This window comes from Quercus suber, unplaced genomic scaffold (genome assembly GCF_002906115.3).
Source record: "Quercus suber isolate HL8 unplaced genomic scaffold, Cork oak 2.0 scaffold_667, whole genome shotgun sequence".
In the NCBI taxonomy this organism is placed as follows: domain Eukaryota; kingdom Viridiplantae; phylum Streptophyta; class Magnoliopsida; order Fagales; family Fagaceae; genus Quercus; species Quercus suber.
In genome coordinates this window covers 3,020-20,323 of record NW_027070108.1, presented here as the reverse complement: position 1 = coordinate 20,323, position 17,304 = coordinate 3,020, and the positions used below count along the sequence as shown (strand labels likewise).

At 36.1% G+C, this 17,304-nt stretch overlaps 1 protein-coding gene across 2 annotated transcripts; it reads left to right on the top strand.

The window, feature by feature from the left end:
* Positions 1 to 382: 382 nt before the first annotated feature.
* LOC112030144 (ubiquitin carboxyl-terminal hydrolase 2) lies at positions 383 to 7,655 on the top strand. Of its 2 annotated transcripts, none has more exons than XM_065765958.1 (3): positions 383 to 660; positions 1,188 to 3,973; positions 5,057 to 5,215. In XM_065765958.1, the coding sequence occupies exons 2-3, from the start codon at positions 1,194 to 1,196 to the stop codon at positions 5,064 to 5,066; spliced, it is 2,790 nt and encodes a 929-aa protein (XP_065622030.1). In that variant the 5' UTR covers positions 383 to 660; positions 1,188 to 1,193; the 3' UTR covers positions 5,067 to 5,215. The 2 variants fall into 2 exon arrangements, with proteins under 2 accessions (XP_065622030.1, XP_023918598.1); XM_024062830.2 differs by lacking the exon at positions 5,057 to 5,215 and adding an exon at positions 7,255 to 7,655 and having other exon boundaries at positions 385 to 660.
* Positions 7,656 to 17,304: the final 9,649 nt, after the last annotated feature.

Genomic DNA, 17,304 nt, shown 5'->3' with positions numbered 1-17,304 from the left:
AAAAGAAAAAGGATTATCACATTTGAGATGAATCTATTTTATGGTTCAAATTTAATTTAATAAATATAAAGTTTTAAGTGATGGTGACCTACATACATTATCAGATTCCAAAAATAAAATTTTAGTGGTGAAATTGGCAAAATAAATAGAACTGAAAATGGAAAGGATCCTATAATAATTTATTGGCCAATGCAACTGGATGATTGCTTTTATATATATTGAAAAACCTAATAAGCATTAAAGAATTGTTATTAAGTTTTAATCTTTAATAAATAAGCTAAAATCCTGGAAAAACCTATCACAGCAAAGTCTGTGTTTTTTGTGTGTCTTATATATAATTATTACCAGTTACCACAGTTTTCACCTTCATTAATTAATTCCCCACCTTTTTGCTGTGAGTGACGGACTCTAATTATAAGACTCATGAAAGAGGCTCCTCCTGCTCCTACAACTAGTACTAGTAGTAGTGCTAAGTGCTTTTTAAAACTTAAAAATGCGCACACCTCACTCACTCTTTGTTACATTTTTTTTTAGATCCTAATAAATAAACCCTTCCTTTTCCTTTTCTCTCCTATGCTATTGCTATGTAAATGTAAGGCTCCTTAATTCCCTGCAACTGCAACCGCAACCCTCTCTCTCTAGCAATCTTTTCGTTTTCCGGTAAATCTCTGTAATTTCTTTTTCCTATTTATTGATTTATTTCATTTTTTGAATCCTTAATGATTTTTAGCTTATATGTATGCTTTTGCTTCGCCTAACACGATTGCTCTGAAGCTCTTATCTACACTTCTATTATTCAAACCATCATCTGGGTTACGCTCCAAGAACCTGAATCCTTAATGGGTTTGCTTTAGCATATAATGGGGGTTTGGCTTTTGTTCCACTGTTATTGATTATGTTGAAACGGTTGCTCCTTTTAATACAAATCTGTGATGGGTCTTTTTTTCCTTTTTTTTTTTTTTTTCTTTTTTGTAATGTTTAATTATTAGCAGTATATGTTCATGTTCTTCTTTGTTTGTTTGTTAGGCCAATACATGTTTAGTGAGTGGTTCTTGTTCTTTGCGTTTTTGTTGGTTGTTTGTGGTGATTGCTTTCATTTTTGTTTTTGTTTTTGTTTTGTTTTTTTTGTTTTGTTTTTTTTTTTAAAATTCTGGTAGAGTTCATTGGTAGTGTTGGATTGGTTTTAGGGATTAATGGGGAAGAAAATCAAGAAGAAGAGCCGAACTCCTGTAAAGGAGAAACGGGTTGCAACCCGTTCGACGAAAACAGTTACCCAAGATTCCGACCCAAGTGCTAAGACTGTTGATGAAGGAATTTCAGTAGTGAAAGAGAGAAAACCATGTGTCCATCTTGACAAGAGTGTTGATTTGATTAAATTGTTGGCTAAAATTGGGTCTTCAGAACCTATTACATGCGAAGATTGTAGGGTTGATGGGAAGGGGACTAAGGGAAAAGGTAAACATGGGAAGAAGAAAGGTGGGCCTGCAGTTGATTCAAAATCCGACTCCAGAGCCATGTGGGTTTGTTTGGAATGTGGGCATTATGCCTGTGGAGGAGTTGGACTCCCAACAGGCCATCAAAGCCACACGGTTCGGCATGTTAGGCAGACTCGTCATCCTTTGGTAATGCATTTTGAGAAACCACAGCTCTGTTGGTGCTTCCCTTGCAATGCTCTCATTCCAGTGGACAAGATGGAAGAGAATGATGAACATAAAGATGTCCTGTCAAATGTTGTGAAGTTGATAAAGGGGCGATCCTCAGAAGGGTCCTCAGCAGATGTTGAGGATGTTTGGTTTGGGGGTGGCAGTGTTACAAGTGAAATTAAATCAGGAAGCAGCATATTAAGTGATTTGGACGGAGGTGGTGGTTATGTAGTAAGAGGATTGGTTAATCTTGGGAATACTTGCTTCTTCAATTCAATAATGCAAAATCTTCTAGCTATGTGTAGATTGAGGGACTATTTTTTCAACTTGGATACCTCTATTGGACCTCTTACTGTTGCTTTAAAGAAGCTTTTTATTGAATCCAAACCGGAGGGAGGACTGAAAAATGTGATGAATCCAAGATCATTTTTTGGTTGCATCTGTTCCAAGGCTCCCCAATTTAGGGGGTATCAGCAGCATGACAGTCATGAATTGCTCCGTTGCTTACTTGATGGTTTGTCTACTGAGGAGTTGGGTGCAAGAAAACTGGGTAATTCTTCAGAGGGAGATGAAATTTCATCAAATCCAGGTACTTTTGTGGATGCCGTATTTGGGGGCCAAATATCTAGTACTGTTTGTTGTGTTGAATGTGGGCATTCTTCAACAGTGTATGAGCCTTTTTTAGATCTCTCCCTTCCAGTTCCAACCAAAAAACCTCTATCCAAAAAGTCCCAACCAGTCTCTAGAGCAAAGAAAACCAAGCTGCCACCCAAGAAAGGTGGAAGGACTCGGCCAAAAGTTATTAAAGCTGCAACTTTGTTGCCACCTCAAAGTGTTTCAACCCCATCAGCCAGCAATGATATGTCCTGTCAAGCACAGTCCATTGAGCCTGTTGAAGAAAAGATGATGGCTTCTTCATGCGATTCTAGACCATCAGATTCCAGTAAGCTGATTGTTATGGCTGGTGAAGTGGGTTCAGCTTCACAGAACGAGTTAGCTGGTCAAACATCTGAAAATGAGCAAGTCTTTGAGAATGCTGTAGGGCAAACATCAGCTGAGTTGGAAGATTTTACATGGATGGATTACCTTGAACCAGGAACTGTATTGGATGAACAAGATTTGACATCACAAAATGTTGATATTTCAGTAATTAAAGATGCAGAAAACAAGGATGTATATCTGAATGACATACCATTACAGGGTAGCTCTGAATCTAGCAGTCAGACTTGTTCACTTGATACAACGCCAAATTCAAAACCAGATTCTTCAGCAAATTATTGCAACAATGAGCTCCCCTTACAGGTTCAAGGTAATGAAGTTCTATTGCTTCCATATAAAGAAGAAACTTCCACTACTGGGGAGATTATGAAAGGAGGAGCTGAGGCCTCCTCATCAGTCGTGGGCTGTGGACAAGAGGAATTGGACTTTGATGGCTTTGGTGATATGTTCAATGAGCCTGAGGTTGCTGCAGGGCCCATCATAGGCCTCACTTTAGGTAATGGGGTAGCAGAAACTGGTTTTGTGGCAGGAAACAGCAGTGAGTCAGATCCAGATGAAGTTGATAATACGGATTCTCCAGTAACCATAGAGAGTTGTTTGGCTCATTTCATAAAACCAGAGCTTCTTTCTGATGAAAATGCTTGGCATTGTGAGAATTGTACAAAAATGCTGCTACGCCAGAGGTTGAAAGCAAAGGTACAGGAAAAAACCAAGTCAACAATTTTGATGAATAAAAATGAGACTGGAAGCCACAAGGAGCAACTGCATTTAGATAAGGACTTATCCTGTCCTGCTGAAGTTGAAAACCCAAATAATGGAGATATCAAACATGATGCTTCTCTTAACAGTAGTGGTGAAAGCATTGTTTCATATAAAGAAAAAATGGATTGCTTGATAACTGAAAATGGTCAAACAGGTGAGCTGAATCCAGTTGTTTCTCAGTTGGAAGATGGAACAGGTGAGAAAAAAGATGCACTTCTAGAGCAATCACGCTCTCCAGGTTGCTATAAAACTTGCAGTCAAGAAAATTTCTTGGGTCAAGTCACTGATTCCTGTAGTACAGAATGCACCACCAGTAAAGTCCAGCAAAATGAATCCCAGTTGTTGGCTGGGAACTGTGAATCAGAGGGAAGCGAGGATGAGGAGACAGATTCCAAGAGTGTGAAGGTGAAGAGGGATGCAACCAAAAGGGTCCTTATTTACAAGGCCCCGCCGATTCTCACCATTCATCTTAAAAGGTTTAGCCAAGATGCTCGTGGTCGGTTAAGTAAATTGAATGGTCATGTCAGTTTCAGAGAAACAATTGATCTTGGACCATATATGGATCGCAGGTACTCCTCCAACCTAATCTTGATGCTCATTTTGGATTGTCAAATGTCATTGTTGCATTGCCTTTTTTCTTCATGTTCTGTATTGTGTTATACTGATTTAGACACCTTCTCTAAAGCTGTATTTTCCTGCATTTATGAAAGAACTTGTAACTTAATCAAGAATTTTTTGGGGCCACTCATTCTCTTTTCTGGTGCAGGTTATTATTATTATTTTTTAATTGTCTTGTTGCATATATTTTCAACTTCCTTATTTTTAACATATATCTTAATTAATTGGTGCTTATCTTCATTAGTAAGACTGCCACAGCAAGCCCATTCCTTGCAATCATAACTTGGCTGGGCACGTAAGAGATTCCCTGGTAGATATGGAACCGTCTCTTTAAGTTTTAACTATGTATAGTATTCTTGCTTGTTTATGATGATTGTTATAATATTCTAGGTTTAGAAACATTAACCAAAATTTTGAGCCAGGATGAGGCTTTGTGGAAGTATTATGACTGTATTGAGTTAGCCTTCCTTTATTTATTTTTAATTTTTATATTTGATATCCAAATTAAGAACTATTCGAGTCAAACGAAAGGAATTTTACCAACTGGTAACTAAATGCGTTTGTTCTTCAAAGTTTAATATTATTATCCATCAAACTGAAATACTAAGAAAATGTAGAAGATGTAGGGATGGCAAAAGGAACTTTTTGTGCTGAAAGCCTGCTAGGTTGGCTACAATTTTTGCAATCTTATTAACAGATTAAGAAAGTCATCGTAAGTTAGTCAACACTTTGTTTATGGATGAAGCCATACTGGCAGATAAATAGACCTAATAGGCTAGTAACTCTTTATGTAGACCTCTTAGTACTAAAAGATTAAGAAAGTCGTTAAAAGACAGATCAACAGTTTGTTTGTGGATGAATGCCATACTGATAAGACATAATAACCCAATGGGCTAGTAACTCTATATAAACCTCATCTCTTCTATACAGTGAATTTAAAGGTTAGCCTCATATCAGTTTCTTGAAGGCTGGGCAATTGATTTTTCCTGTGTATGTGTGTGTTTGTCCCTGCCTAATTTTATTTTTAACTGCAGTCAGTGCTAAGACACATGAGACACATAGTGATGGTGAAGTAGCTGTCAATTGTGGGGATTATTTGCAAGACATATAGCTTAAGTATCTAACAACGTATAGATTATGTCATTATGCTCTGAAGCGATCAAGGGGAACAAACATTATAATTGGATCCTCCAAGTGAGTTAGAAAACCTTTTTTATTTTTTTATCTTTTTTTTTACTTCAGTTTGTGTGTTTATGCCTGATATGGAATTAATTAGCTGTTAATAAATGATGAGTTTCCTCAAGTGAACAGGTTGTATACAAGAGGTCCTCCTATACACTACTATTGTTAAATGATGAAGAAAGTCTAATATGGAGGGCTGCCCACTGCAGTCATATATTAACACAGAAATCTCTTGAACAAAGATTTTAGCATGTTTGTAGAAAGCTCCACTCCCTTAAAGGTCCATTGATTTCATTTGCGCCAATTAATCCACATTATGCATCATTCTAACAAAGAAACACGTAAACAACCTTTTTTAGGTGTCAAACTGAATCCAAAGACTGGAAATATTAATGACCGCAAATCTCGTGTGACTAAAGAATGTTTAATGGACTCTTTAATGAAATTTTCTCATGTCACATCACCACAATAATTATTATCCTTTTCATGAGTTTATCTATTGTTATAAGTTTACCTCATGTAGCTATTCACACATGTATACACAAAAAAGAAGAAAAAAAGAAGAAGAAGAAGCTATCTTATGTGGTATCTTTGTTTGTTATTTGTAAGTTATATATGCACTCAAGTGGATTTTTGAATTGCAATCTCACCCCCTGCCCATTCTTATGTGAGAAGAAAGTGCCATTTGAACTAGAACTCAGTAGCTATCTTATGTGATATCGTACTCACTAAATCGTCATTCATAGGAAATGGGCACTTGTAGTGCTTAATTTATTGCTTGTCTGTTTTCTATTTTTATGTATTAAAACTACAGTTTGATATTCATGTAGTGGTCCAAAGCCACTATTTTGTTTGAGCATACATGCTTTGTTTTGCTTCTATTTCTATGTATCTGTGATCTGTTGATTCTTAGAAAAATGATTAATGTGGAATTAATGGTTTTTGTTTTGATCTTCAACTCTTTCAAATTATTACAGCATTATAAATTTAGATGTGGGTGTTTTTCCTCAAATTATTCTTGTGGTTTCAATAACTGAAGATTAGGGTAGACATTATTGTATTTGGCATATCAATTACGTGTATTTTGGCCAATGTGCTCTAGATCAACTTGCAGCTCCGGTGGAGAGTGGGGTCATGGATTCAGGACCCATTGGGTGCATGAGTAACTTGCTATGACCAAAAAAAAAAATCTATTTTGATTAGATGTTGTAAGCTAGCTTCCCTATCAATTTCTTTTGATCAACTGTTTCCCCCTGTGAAAAAGAAAATATGAAAAATTTTCCATTTGAAGACAGGATTAGTCCTAAGATTAGATGAAGACAAGATTTTTACCTACTAAGCTATCACTCCTCTAGTTATTGTTTATATGGTTGATAAGAGTCACAAGCAAATAGACAATAAATCTTTTACAGCTTTACCCTGTTTTTATACAATTGTCTTTGTGCCTTATTGGACTATTGGGAAAAGCTTTTTTGTTGTAATCAATTTGACTTGAACAGTGACATTTGTTGCACAGTTTCTTCACATGTTATTTGAAGGAAATGAGATTATCCTAGATATGGTTTAGTTCCTTCCATTTTATTTTATTTTTCCCCTGTTTAGGCTTCATTTATTGAAAATGGAAAAGAATATCTATAACAAAAATTATGTTTTTGCTATTTTAAATTAGACCATGCACAGCTGATTATTATTCATGGAGTAGTCTTTTGCTTATGAATTTATCTGTTGTAACTTACAAGTCAGAAATATATTGAATTTTTTATAGAGAAGTTGAGGTTTGTTTTTGTTGTAGGATGCAATTTAGGCTTCATTCCTTTAATGCAACAGTTGCTTGATGGCTCCTATTTATTGGTTTTAAGTATTTGTTATTGTAGTTAAATCTCAAATACAGAAGTCAAAATGATGAGCTTTTTTATCTCAATCAGTTTTTACCATGTTCAATTTTTATCTCAAATACAGGAGTAATATAGTACCTTTATTGACTGTAGTGTGATAAGTGATTGTGTATGGAGAACTCAAAATATGTTTTTTTTTTCCTGAACATTTATAGGTCCATAGAAGAAGAGAAGTATCATTACCGCCTACTTGGGATAGTGGAACATTTGGGTACCATGAGAGGGGGACACTATGTTTCATATGTAAGAGCAAGTGAGAAGAGCAGAGGAAAGACTGAGAAAGAAAATAGCAGTACTATATGGTATCATGCTAGTGATGCGTATGTGCGTGAGGCTTCACTGGATGAAGTTCTTCGTTGTGAGGCCTACATCTTATTCTATGAAAAGATTTGAGATAGATCTACTTAATTTCCATACGTATTAAGTTTTCTCAGATACAATTTGGGGTTTTGGCTTCAGCACCCCCACCCCCAATTGAAGAGAGGAAGTGAGAGAGTTCAGGTGAGTGTACAACATCAAATTACCCTTTATATCTTGATGATACCCATTTTTTTGACATGTCGTTGTAAGATGCATATCTTCACATTTCATCATCACCCTGGGATCTACATGAATTAATGATATATCTTAAATATATATATATATATATATATATTAAAAAAAAAAAAAAAAAAAAAAAAAAGAAGAAGAAGAAAAAGATGCCCAGATGAATTACTTGTCCAGAGACAATTCAATTATTATTTGATTAACAGGAATTCCTTCAGCCAAAGATCATAAAATGTCATCTCATCTCTACTAATAATATGTTTGTGCATATCCATTCCTTTTAGTTTGTATTATTATTATTATTATTATTATTATTATTGATTTTGAAAGCTTGGCTAATATGAACTTCGAAAGTTCAGGTATGTGATATCTCAGCCTTGCCTGGTAAAAATGATGATGCAAAGCCTATGATTGTTGTGACCTATTCTTATCACTAAGAAGAACTAACTGGTGCAGTGGTGCATTAACCTACAACTGAATTTTGAAGTCTCTTAATTTTTCATCTATTTCAGCCTCCCAACAAAATAAATAAATAAACAATATTAAAATTAAAATTTATATTTTATATTTATATGCATGCCTAAGAGTATTATTCTTGGTGGTATTAAATTGCTAAAATGAGCTTTGAGTACATTAATGGTCTGTTTGGATGAAGGGAGAGTAGAGTAAAGTGGGCTAAAAATAAGTTAATTTTGTGCTAAATCTACTTTACTTTACTCTCCCTTCCTCCCCCTCAATCCAAACGGACCATAAATTGCTAAAATGGCTAATATGAGCTAAAATGAACATTATTTAAGTTCATTCCACCAACTCATAATTTGTACCATTGCCCATGATGGGTTTTGAGTACATTTAGAGTTTGCCACCAATCCATTTAGGCCAAAGGTTGGAATCATGACTCAGTTGTTTGTCTAACCGTATATCTTGTGTTCGCCTAATTCTAAAGAACAAATAAAAAATGTAAAATTTGAAAGGATGGCCTAAAAGTTATGGCATGCCTAAGACATTGGGACAAGAAGAAAAGAAGTTCTCACATATAAGAGGCTTATTCCAAAATCCAAGGATATATTTTAACTTAAAAGGTTCATAGGATCATAGCATAGTTACTATCATAAGCCCAAAATCGAAGGCTTCTTGAAAAAGAAAGTCTTGAGCCTAAATCTGCCAAATTGCTTTTGTTATCTTATTATTTAACAACTTCGGATACTTCCCTGTTGCTGGAAATAGATCTTTTATGGAAGGTGGTATAAGGTGTTTCGGATACATGCATTCTCACACTCACATGAGGGTGGGCCTCACAAGTGTGGGATTCACCCTCATGTACGTGTGAGGGTAAGCTCCACAAGTGTGGAGTCCACCGGTTTGGATTGATTCCTCATCAACTTGGGAATCTCTCTAATTTGCACTATCTCAATCTTAGAGGTTCTTCTTATTATAATAATTTATATGTCATGAACCTTCAATGGCTCTTTACTCTTCCTAGGTAACAAATATGCTATGGACCTAGCATCCACAAAGTCAATATGAATCTCTCTAATCTTAGGTCTCTTTGTTGCATGTAAATGCTTAAAATGATGAGAGATTCATGGGCCTTTAGAGGAAAGCCACAATATATTTTAGCTAGAAGGCTACTTCAAAAAAATTGACAAATGAATATAAGAAAAGAAGAGCTCAAAGGTAATGAATACGTTGCTGGCTTATATTTGAAACAAAGGATTGAAAATCTCTAAGCACATTCTCATGGAATCCCATGAGTGTAAGATATGAGCTTTATTGTAAATGAACCAAGCCCTATAAAGCAAGGGGCAAGCCCCATGAGGGGAAAATGAATGACTTTGTAATTGGGTTTTTATTAAAATGGACTTAAAGACTTTCTAAAAATATCCAAACAAAAGGAAACTTTTATTAAGGGGCATGTGTTTATGGAGCATTGACCTTCACAAATACTCATGTCAACGACTTTTCTGAAGTAGGAAGCACAAGATCTTAGGAAGATCATGATTAGCCAGATTGGACCTCGACGGTTGGAACAACCCAAATTGTCCCTGCCTGCATTTTGATTGAATAAGATACCACCTCACCTCCCGATGAGGGATGGTACTTTGTCTTCGCCCAAGATGAAGACGATGAGGAAGAAGATGATGACGAGGAGATTGGTTATTAGAGCAAACATGATTATGACTGGTCCGCTGAAAGGGAGGATGACACCATTTCCGATAAGAATAGTGTCTCATGGGATATAACTGAAGCCATACGCGTGTGGGGTCCTTTGGGAGATGAAGGTTGGTCTGCGGATCTAGCATCGAAGATCCTACAAAGTCAATATGAATCTCCCTAATCTTTGGTCCCTTTGTTGCATATTAATACTTAAAATGATGAGAGATTCATGAGCCTTGAGAGGAGGGCCACAGTATATTTTAGCTAGAATGCTACTTCAAAAAAATTGACAAATGAATATAAAAAAAGAAGAGCCCAAAGTTAATGAATACCTTGTTGGCCCATATTTGAGACAAAGGGTTAAAAATCTCTAAGCACATTCTCATGGAAGCCCATGAGTGTAAGATGAGAGCTTTATTGTAAATGAACCAAGCCCTATAAGGCAAGGGGCAAGGCTTATGAGGGGAAAATGAATGATTTTGAAATTGAGCTTTCATTAAAATAGACCTAAAAAGACTTTCTAAGAACATCCAAACAAAAGGAAACTTTTATTAAGGGACATGTATTTATGTTTTTTAACAGGTTCTCCCAGATTTTTGACGTACCACAATGTCTAACCACACAACTGAAGAGGAGGCTGATCATATGATAATTGAAGGAATGGTTCACTTGCTTTTCCCAGTGTTGAAGCACATTCCTAGGCCATGGAACTTCACAAGGACTCATGTCAACGACTTTTCTAAAGTAGGAAGTGCAGGTTCTTAGGAAGATCATGATTGGCCAAATTGGACCTTGACAGGAAATATAATAAAAGCTGTGTGACAAAACCAGTTTCTCCCAAAAAAGAAATACAACTTTTTTACAAGGATAAGGATATTACAATCCTTTATCCCACTGAGGCTTTTCACCCCGAATCATGGGGTTTTCCACGTAACTCTCGTCATTTTCTTCGTCTTTCCTTTCATTGTCATTTTTCCTTTTTTTTTTCAATCACAAAAATACCATTTTTAATAAATACAACAAAAATGATGTGTTTTAGAAGTTCCAAAAAATTATCATTCAAAGCTTAACTTGCACATACAATAAGCATAACTGAGATGAAAGGTTTGGATGATAATCAAACATGGTATGCCTTCCCTTTGTCACTAACGGGAGGTGCCTCAAAATGGTACTACAATTTGGATCCAAGCAAGACTAAGGTCTGGAACGAGTTAGTAGATTTGTTTGTAGACCAATTCATCTTCAACACCATGATTGATGTGATCTTGAGAGATTTAGAGACTACTAAGCAATGGGTTGGAGACCTTTTCTAAGTATATGACAAGGTGGAATGGAAGGCCTTCCAAGATAATTAATAGGCCAAACGAAAAAGACCAACTCAAAATGATTATCGAGAACCTGCTCCCGGCATACAACACCTGGCTTCTGTCTTTGCCTATTAGTTCATTTGGGGAATTATGCGATTGTGGGACTAGAATCAAATATGCTATCAACACTAGAAAATTGGAGAAGGAAGAAGGAAAGCCTCCCATCAAGAAGACACATGGGGGAAGATCATCCAACACCAAAGCACCCAACCCCATAAGTGTGAGTGCCATCATGCCTTAACTACCCATGGCCTACCAAAGCTTCACAAAGAAGACCTGACGAGAGTTCTCCAACGTAGGAATAACCCTTGCCCAAGCATATGAGAATTTGACTTCCAAAGGATACCCCAAGCCTCTAGGCCCCACACCTATGTCTAATCTTATGGATCATAGTTTGAACCTCAATGAATTTTGTCACTTATGGTACATTTGGTATACTGAATGTAAATTACATTAGGAATAGTAATATTTATTACTGGGAATAGAAAATATTGTAATGGAATAACTATTCTTATTCATAAGTTTGGTTGTTATATATGGAAAACTTGTAAAAGATGATGTATAAGGAAACTTTATATTTTTGGAAATATATTAATTTTAAAACCTATTATATACACAAAGGAATAGCTATTACATCCATTTTAAAGAGGAATAGCTATTCTTCAATTTAAAGAATGGTTATTCCAATGTAATAACTAATCCATGTAATAAAAATGCAACCAAATGACCAAATTGATATTACACATGAATAACTATTACATTACAGCAGCTATTACAGTGTACCAAACGTACCCTTAATGGGTGCAATCGCCCCATGACGGTTCATGGGAAGTACGGCCAAGTGGACTAGGCAGAGGGGGTGTGAAATAATGGAGTTACCACTTGATTATGTCTATGAACCATATATGTATAGCGCCCTTATGTGAATGATTGGTCTTACAAAAACATGTGTTCAGAGTTTAGGAGGTGTTAGGAACACAACTCTACCCGACCCATGGGTCAACCTTCACTCATTGTGTTCCATATCCTAATTCCATCAAAGGGTCCTCTAATAGTCATGACACACACACACACACAGAGTCCATCCTAACATGCATCTAACACCCGACATGGCATATCATATCATGGTACAACAAGGCAGTAAAACATATTCACAAGCATCCTACCATATTTTGCCAGTCTCGATTTGCGTATCGGCAAAATTGGTCAAAACCATACCAAAATTATATTTTTCATGATTTTACACCAAGTCCAAGACTATTTGAGCTTTCTATCAACTTTGACCAAGTTTGACATCAAGTTAACTTCCGAAAGTGACCGAAAACCTAATTTTGATCCTATAGTCAGAACAGGATGAAACCAATGCCATTGTGAAGAATATTGAATTACTTTTCAAATGACTACTCAAGGGTTGAAATTGGAGTTAAAACAGTTAAGATATCTTGAAAAATGTGATGGGCATGTCAACTCACTTCCCGAGGCCATAACGTTTGATTCGATATTTTGATTTTCAAAAGGTCAAGTGATCTGGAAACTAGACATCCATACATTTCCAATGACACCAAGATCAGGTCAATCAGAGTTTGGGAGGACCTTCAAATGAGCTATCGAAGTTCGAGCCAAAGAACTGGAGGAAAAAACAAAATTGCTGACATCAGTAGATGCATCTGGTGTGCACTAAGTGCACGATGGAAGACGAACAGTCACAAAAATATATATTTAAACCCCTCAGCTTTTAAATTTAGAAAAAAAAAAAAAAAAAAAAAGAATTTTTGGGCGCTCAGAGCATAAGACCATAGCCTATCATAAGCCCCTATCAAAATGCTCTTGAAAAGGAGAACCTTGGGCCTAACGTAACAAATATGCTATTGACTTAGCATCTAATATCCTTCAAAGCTAATATGAAATTTCCTAATCTTGGGTCTCCTTTTTGTTTGCCAAGGCCTAAAATAATAAGAATTTCATAGAATTGGAAAGGAAGGCTACAATATATATTAGCTAGAGGGCTACTTCAAAAAAATGATGAAAAAAAAAGAAAAAAAAAAAAACAAAAGAAAGAAGAAGAGCCCAAAGTTGGAAATTTATAGCACGTTCTAATGAAAGTCCACGAGAGTAAGATGAAAGCTTTATTGTAAATGGACTAAAGTCCAATAAAACAAGGGCCAAGGTTCATGAGAGGGAAATGAGTGATTTTGTAATTGGGCCTTCATTAAAATAGACTTAAAACTTTCTAAGAACATCTAAGTTGATAAAAGAAACCTTTTAATTGAGACATGGGCTTAATGGGACTTTTTTTAAGGCACCATTTCACCATCAAGATCAAGTAAGCACGTCCCCACTCCAATTTGAGTCTGAGAAAAGAGCAGAAGATGTTTGGTCAAAATTAAGGACACATATCAAGAAGAGATATTTCAAGAAGAGTCATTTTAAGAGGAAGTATCTCGAGAAGAAATGGCTACTCCAATTGATGACACAGTTGCATAAAAGATATTCAAAGCAATAGAAGAACAAGATGACGCTCTCAAGAAGATAGGAGGCCGTCTCTCCAGGCTAGAGGAGAGCAAGCACAAGGAGCCTATACACGTAGAGATGCACGATGAAGATAAAGAAGAAGAATGGGATGAAAGGGATAAGGCCGAATATGAAAGAAATAAGCAATTTGAGAAGCAATTTGGAAAAGATGCAACTAGTATTTCGCAAGGCTCAAGGAATGGATGATTGTCTCTACAACATGGGTGGATTGGGCTCCAAAACTCCCTTTGCATTGCCTCCCAAGTTCAAGATCTTTGATGCAGAAAAGTTTGATGGGATTGGAGATCTAAAGCAACATGTTAGGAGACATCTAAGCATTGCGGAAATGAAAGGGTTGGATGAGAAGCAAACTTTGCATGCATTTCCTCTCTCGCTTACAGGAGGCGTGTCAAGGTGGTATTATAGAGATCCGAATAAGACCAAGGTACGGAATGAGCTAGTAGAGTTATTCATGGATCAATCCATCTTCAATACCATGATTGATGTAACTCTTAGAGAGTTAGAGACTACCAAACAAGGAGTGGGGGAGACATTTTCTAAATACATGACAAGGTGGAAAGTAAAGGCATCTAGGATGGATAATAGGCCAAATAAGAAGGACCAAATCAACATGATTACTAAGAATTTGCTTCCGACGTATAATAGTAAGCTCCTGTCATCACCTATTAGTTCTTTTGGGGAGTTGTGTGATTGTGGAACTAGGATCAAAGATGCCATCAATAATAGGCAATTGGAGAAAGGTGAGAGCAAGCCCCCAATCAAGAAGATATGTGGAGGAGTGACCACTTCTAAAGCACCCAATCCTGTAAACATAAGTGCCATCATACCTCAATAATCCCTAGCCTATCCAAGTTTCACAAAGAAAGCCCGTTGAGAATTCTCCGACCTAGGAATGACCCTTGCTCATGTAGGAAAACATAGTTTGTATCACATACAAAACATACGCAGCGGAAAATTAACAGATCTACTTCATTCGCAATTGATAACACGTACTATATGAGTTTCAGAATTTAAGAACAAGAGAGCGTACCTTGGTGCGGTGAAATTCAAAACCAAATATTAGAAGTACTTGGGAACACTATCTTCACTCCAATTCCACTTATGAACAAGAAGTGTGGTCTCTCAATTAGTTTATACGTATGTGTTCAAGGGAGAATAAGAGAGTGGCTTACACTCATATACACACTATTTTTGTACATTACAAAATTCTATATGTTTCTCTCCTTATATATAACTGATTATCTAATTTAGCTAGCCTTTTGGGCTATTCCAAATAGGCTTTAGTATGTGTCATAGAGTAGCACCAAAATGGACAAAGAAGATATTAGCTCCAATGGGTTTTGGGCTTTTCTATTAACTCTTGACAAGTCCAAAATTGCCATTAATTATATTTAATACCACTATATAAATATAATTACACTCTAGGCATTGGCTTTATTTCTAGCAAAAACGAGTCGGGAAACACTGAAAAAGAGGAAAAGGAAAATTTTCGTTCCGATTCCGTACCAACCCAACCCGGAAAAACATAATTCCGGCTTTATTTCTAGCCAAACCGGACCGGGAAAGGCCGAAAAAGAGAAAAATCATTTTCGTTTTGATTCCGTTCCTACCCGAACTGGCCTAGAAAAGTCCCAAAAGATAGAAGAAAAATTCAAAAAATTAAAAATATCATTCCAGCTTTATTTCTAGCCAAACCGGGCCGGGAAAGGCCGAAAAAGAGGAAAAAGAAAATTTTCGCTCTGATTCCGTTCCTACCCGACCCGGTCTAGAAAATTCCCAAAAAATAAAATAAAATTCAAAAAATTAAAAATATCATTCCGACTTTATTTCTAGCCAAACTGGGCTGGGAACGGCCGAAAAAGAGGAAAAAGAAAATTTTTGTTCCGATTCCGTTCCTACCAACCCCGGTCTAGAAAATACCCAAAAAAAATAGAATAAAAATTTGAGAAATTAAAAACATCATTCTGAATTTGTTTTTAGCCAAACCAGGCCGGGAAAGGCCGAAAAAGAGGAAAAAGAAAATTTTCGTTTCGATTCCATTCCTACTAAACCCAGTCTAGAAAATTCCCAAAAATTAGAATAAATATTCGAGAAATTAAAAAATTATCATTCCGACTTTGTTTCTAGCCAAACCGGGCTGGGAAAGGACAAAAAAGAGGAAAAAGGAAATTTTGGTTCTGATTCCGTTCCAACCCGACCTGGTCTAGAAAATTCCCAAAAAATAGAATAAAAATTCAAAAAATTAAAAAACATCATTCCAACTTTATTTCTAGCCAAACCAGGCCGGAAACAGCCAAAAAAGAGGAAAAAGAAAATTTTCGTTTCGATTCAATTTCTACTAAACCCAGTCTAGAAAATTCCCAAAAATTAGAATAAATATTTGAGAAATAAAAAAATTATCATTCCGGCTTTGTTTCTAGCCAAACCGGGCTGGGAAAGGACAAAAAAGAGGAAAAAGGAAATTTTGGTTCTGATTCCGTTCCAACCCGACCTGGTCTAGAAAATTCCCAAAAAATAGAATAAAAATTCAAAAAATTAAAAAACATCATTCCAACTTTATTTCTAGCCAAACTGGGCCGGAAACAGCCGAAAAAGAGGAAAAAGAAAATTTTTGTTCCGATTCCGTTCCAACCCAACCTAGTCTAGAAAATTCCCAAAAAATAGAATAAAAATTAGAGAAATTAAAAAACATCATTCCGCTTTGTTTCTAACCAAACTGTGCATGGAAAGGCCGAAAAAGAGGAAAAAGAAAATTTTCGTTCCCCAACCCGGTCTAGAAAGTTCCCAAAAAATAGAATAAAAATTCAAAAACATCATTCTGGCTTTATTTCTAGCCAAACAGGGCCAGGAACTACTGAAAAAGACAAAAAAGAAAATTTTCGTTCCGATTCCGTTCCAACCCAACTCAAAAAAAATCATTCCGGCATTATTTCTAACCAAACCGGACCCGGAATGGCCGAAAAAGAGGAAAAAGAAAATGTTCGTTCCTATTCCGTTCCAACCCGACCCGGTTTAAAAAATTCCCAAAAAATAGAATAAAAATTAAAAATATCATTCCGACTTTATTTCTAGACAAACAGGGCCGGGAATGGCCAAAAAAGAGGAAAAAGAAAATTTTCGTTCCGATTCTGTGTCTAGAAAAGTCCCAAAAAATAGAATCAAAAATTCAAGAAATTAAAAAACATAATTCTGACTTTGTTTCTAGCCAAACCGGGCTGGAAAAGGCCAAAAAAGAGGAAAGAGAAAAATTTCATTCCAATTCTGTTCCTACCCGACCTGATCTAGAAAATTACCAAAAAATAGAATAAAGATTTGAAAAATTAAAAATATAATTCCGGCTTTATTTCTAGCCAAACCGGGTCAGGAACAGCCGAAAAAGAGGAAAAAGAAAATTTTTGTTTCTATTCTGTTCCTTCCCAACCCAGACAAACATCATTTCGGCTTTATTTCTAGCCAAACCGGACCAGGAAAGGCCGAAAAAGAGGAAAAATAAAATTTTCGTTCAGATTTCGTTCCTACCCAACTCGGCTTAGAAAATTCCCAAAAAATAGAATAAAAATTTGAGAAATTAAAAAACATCATTCCGGCTTTGTTTCTAACAAA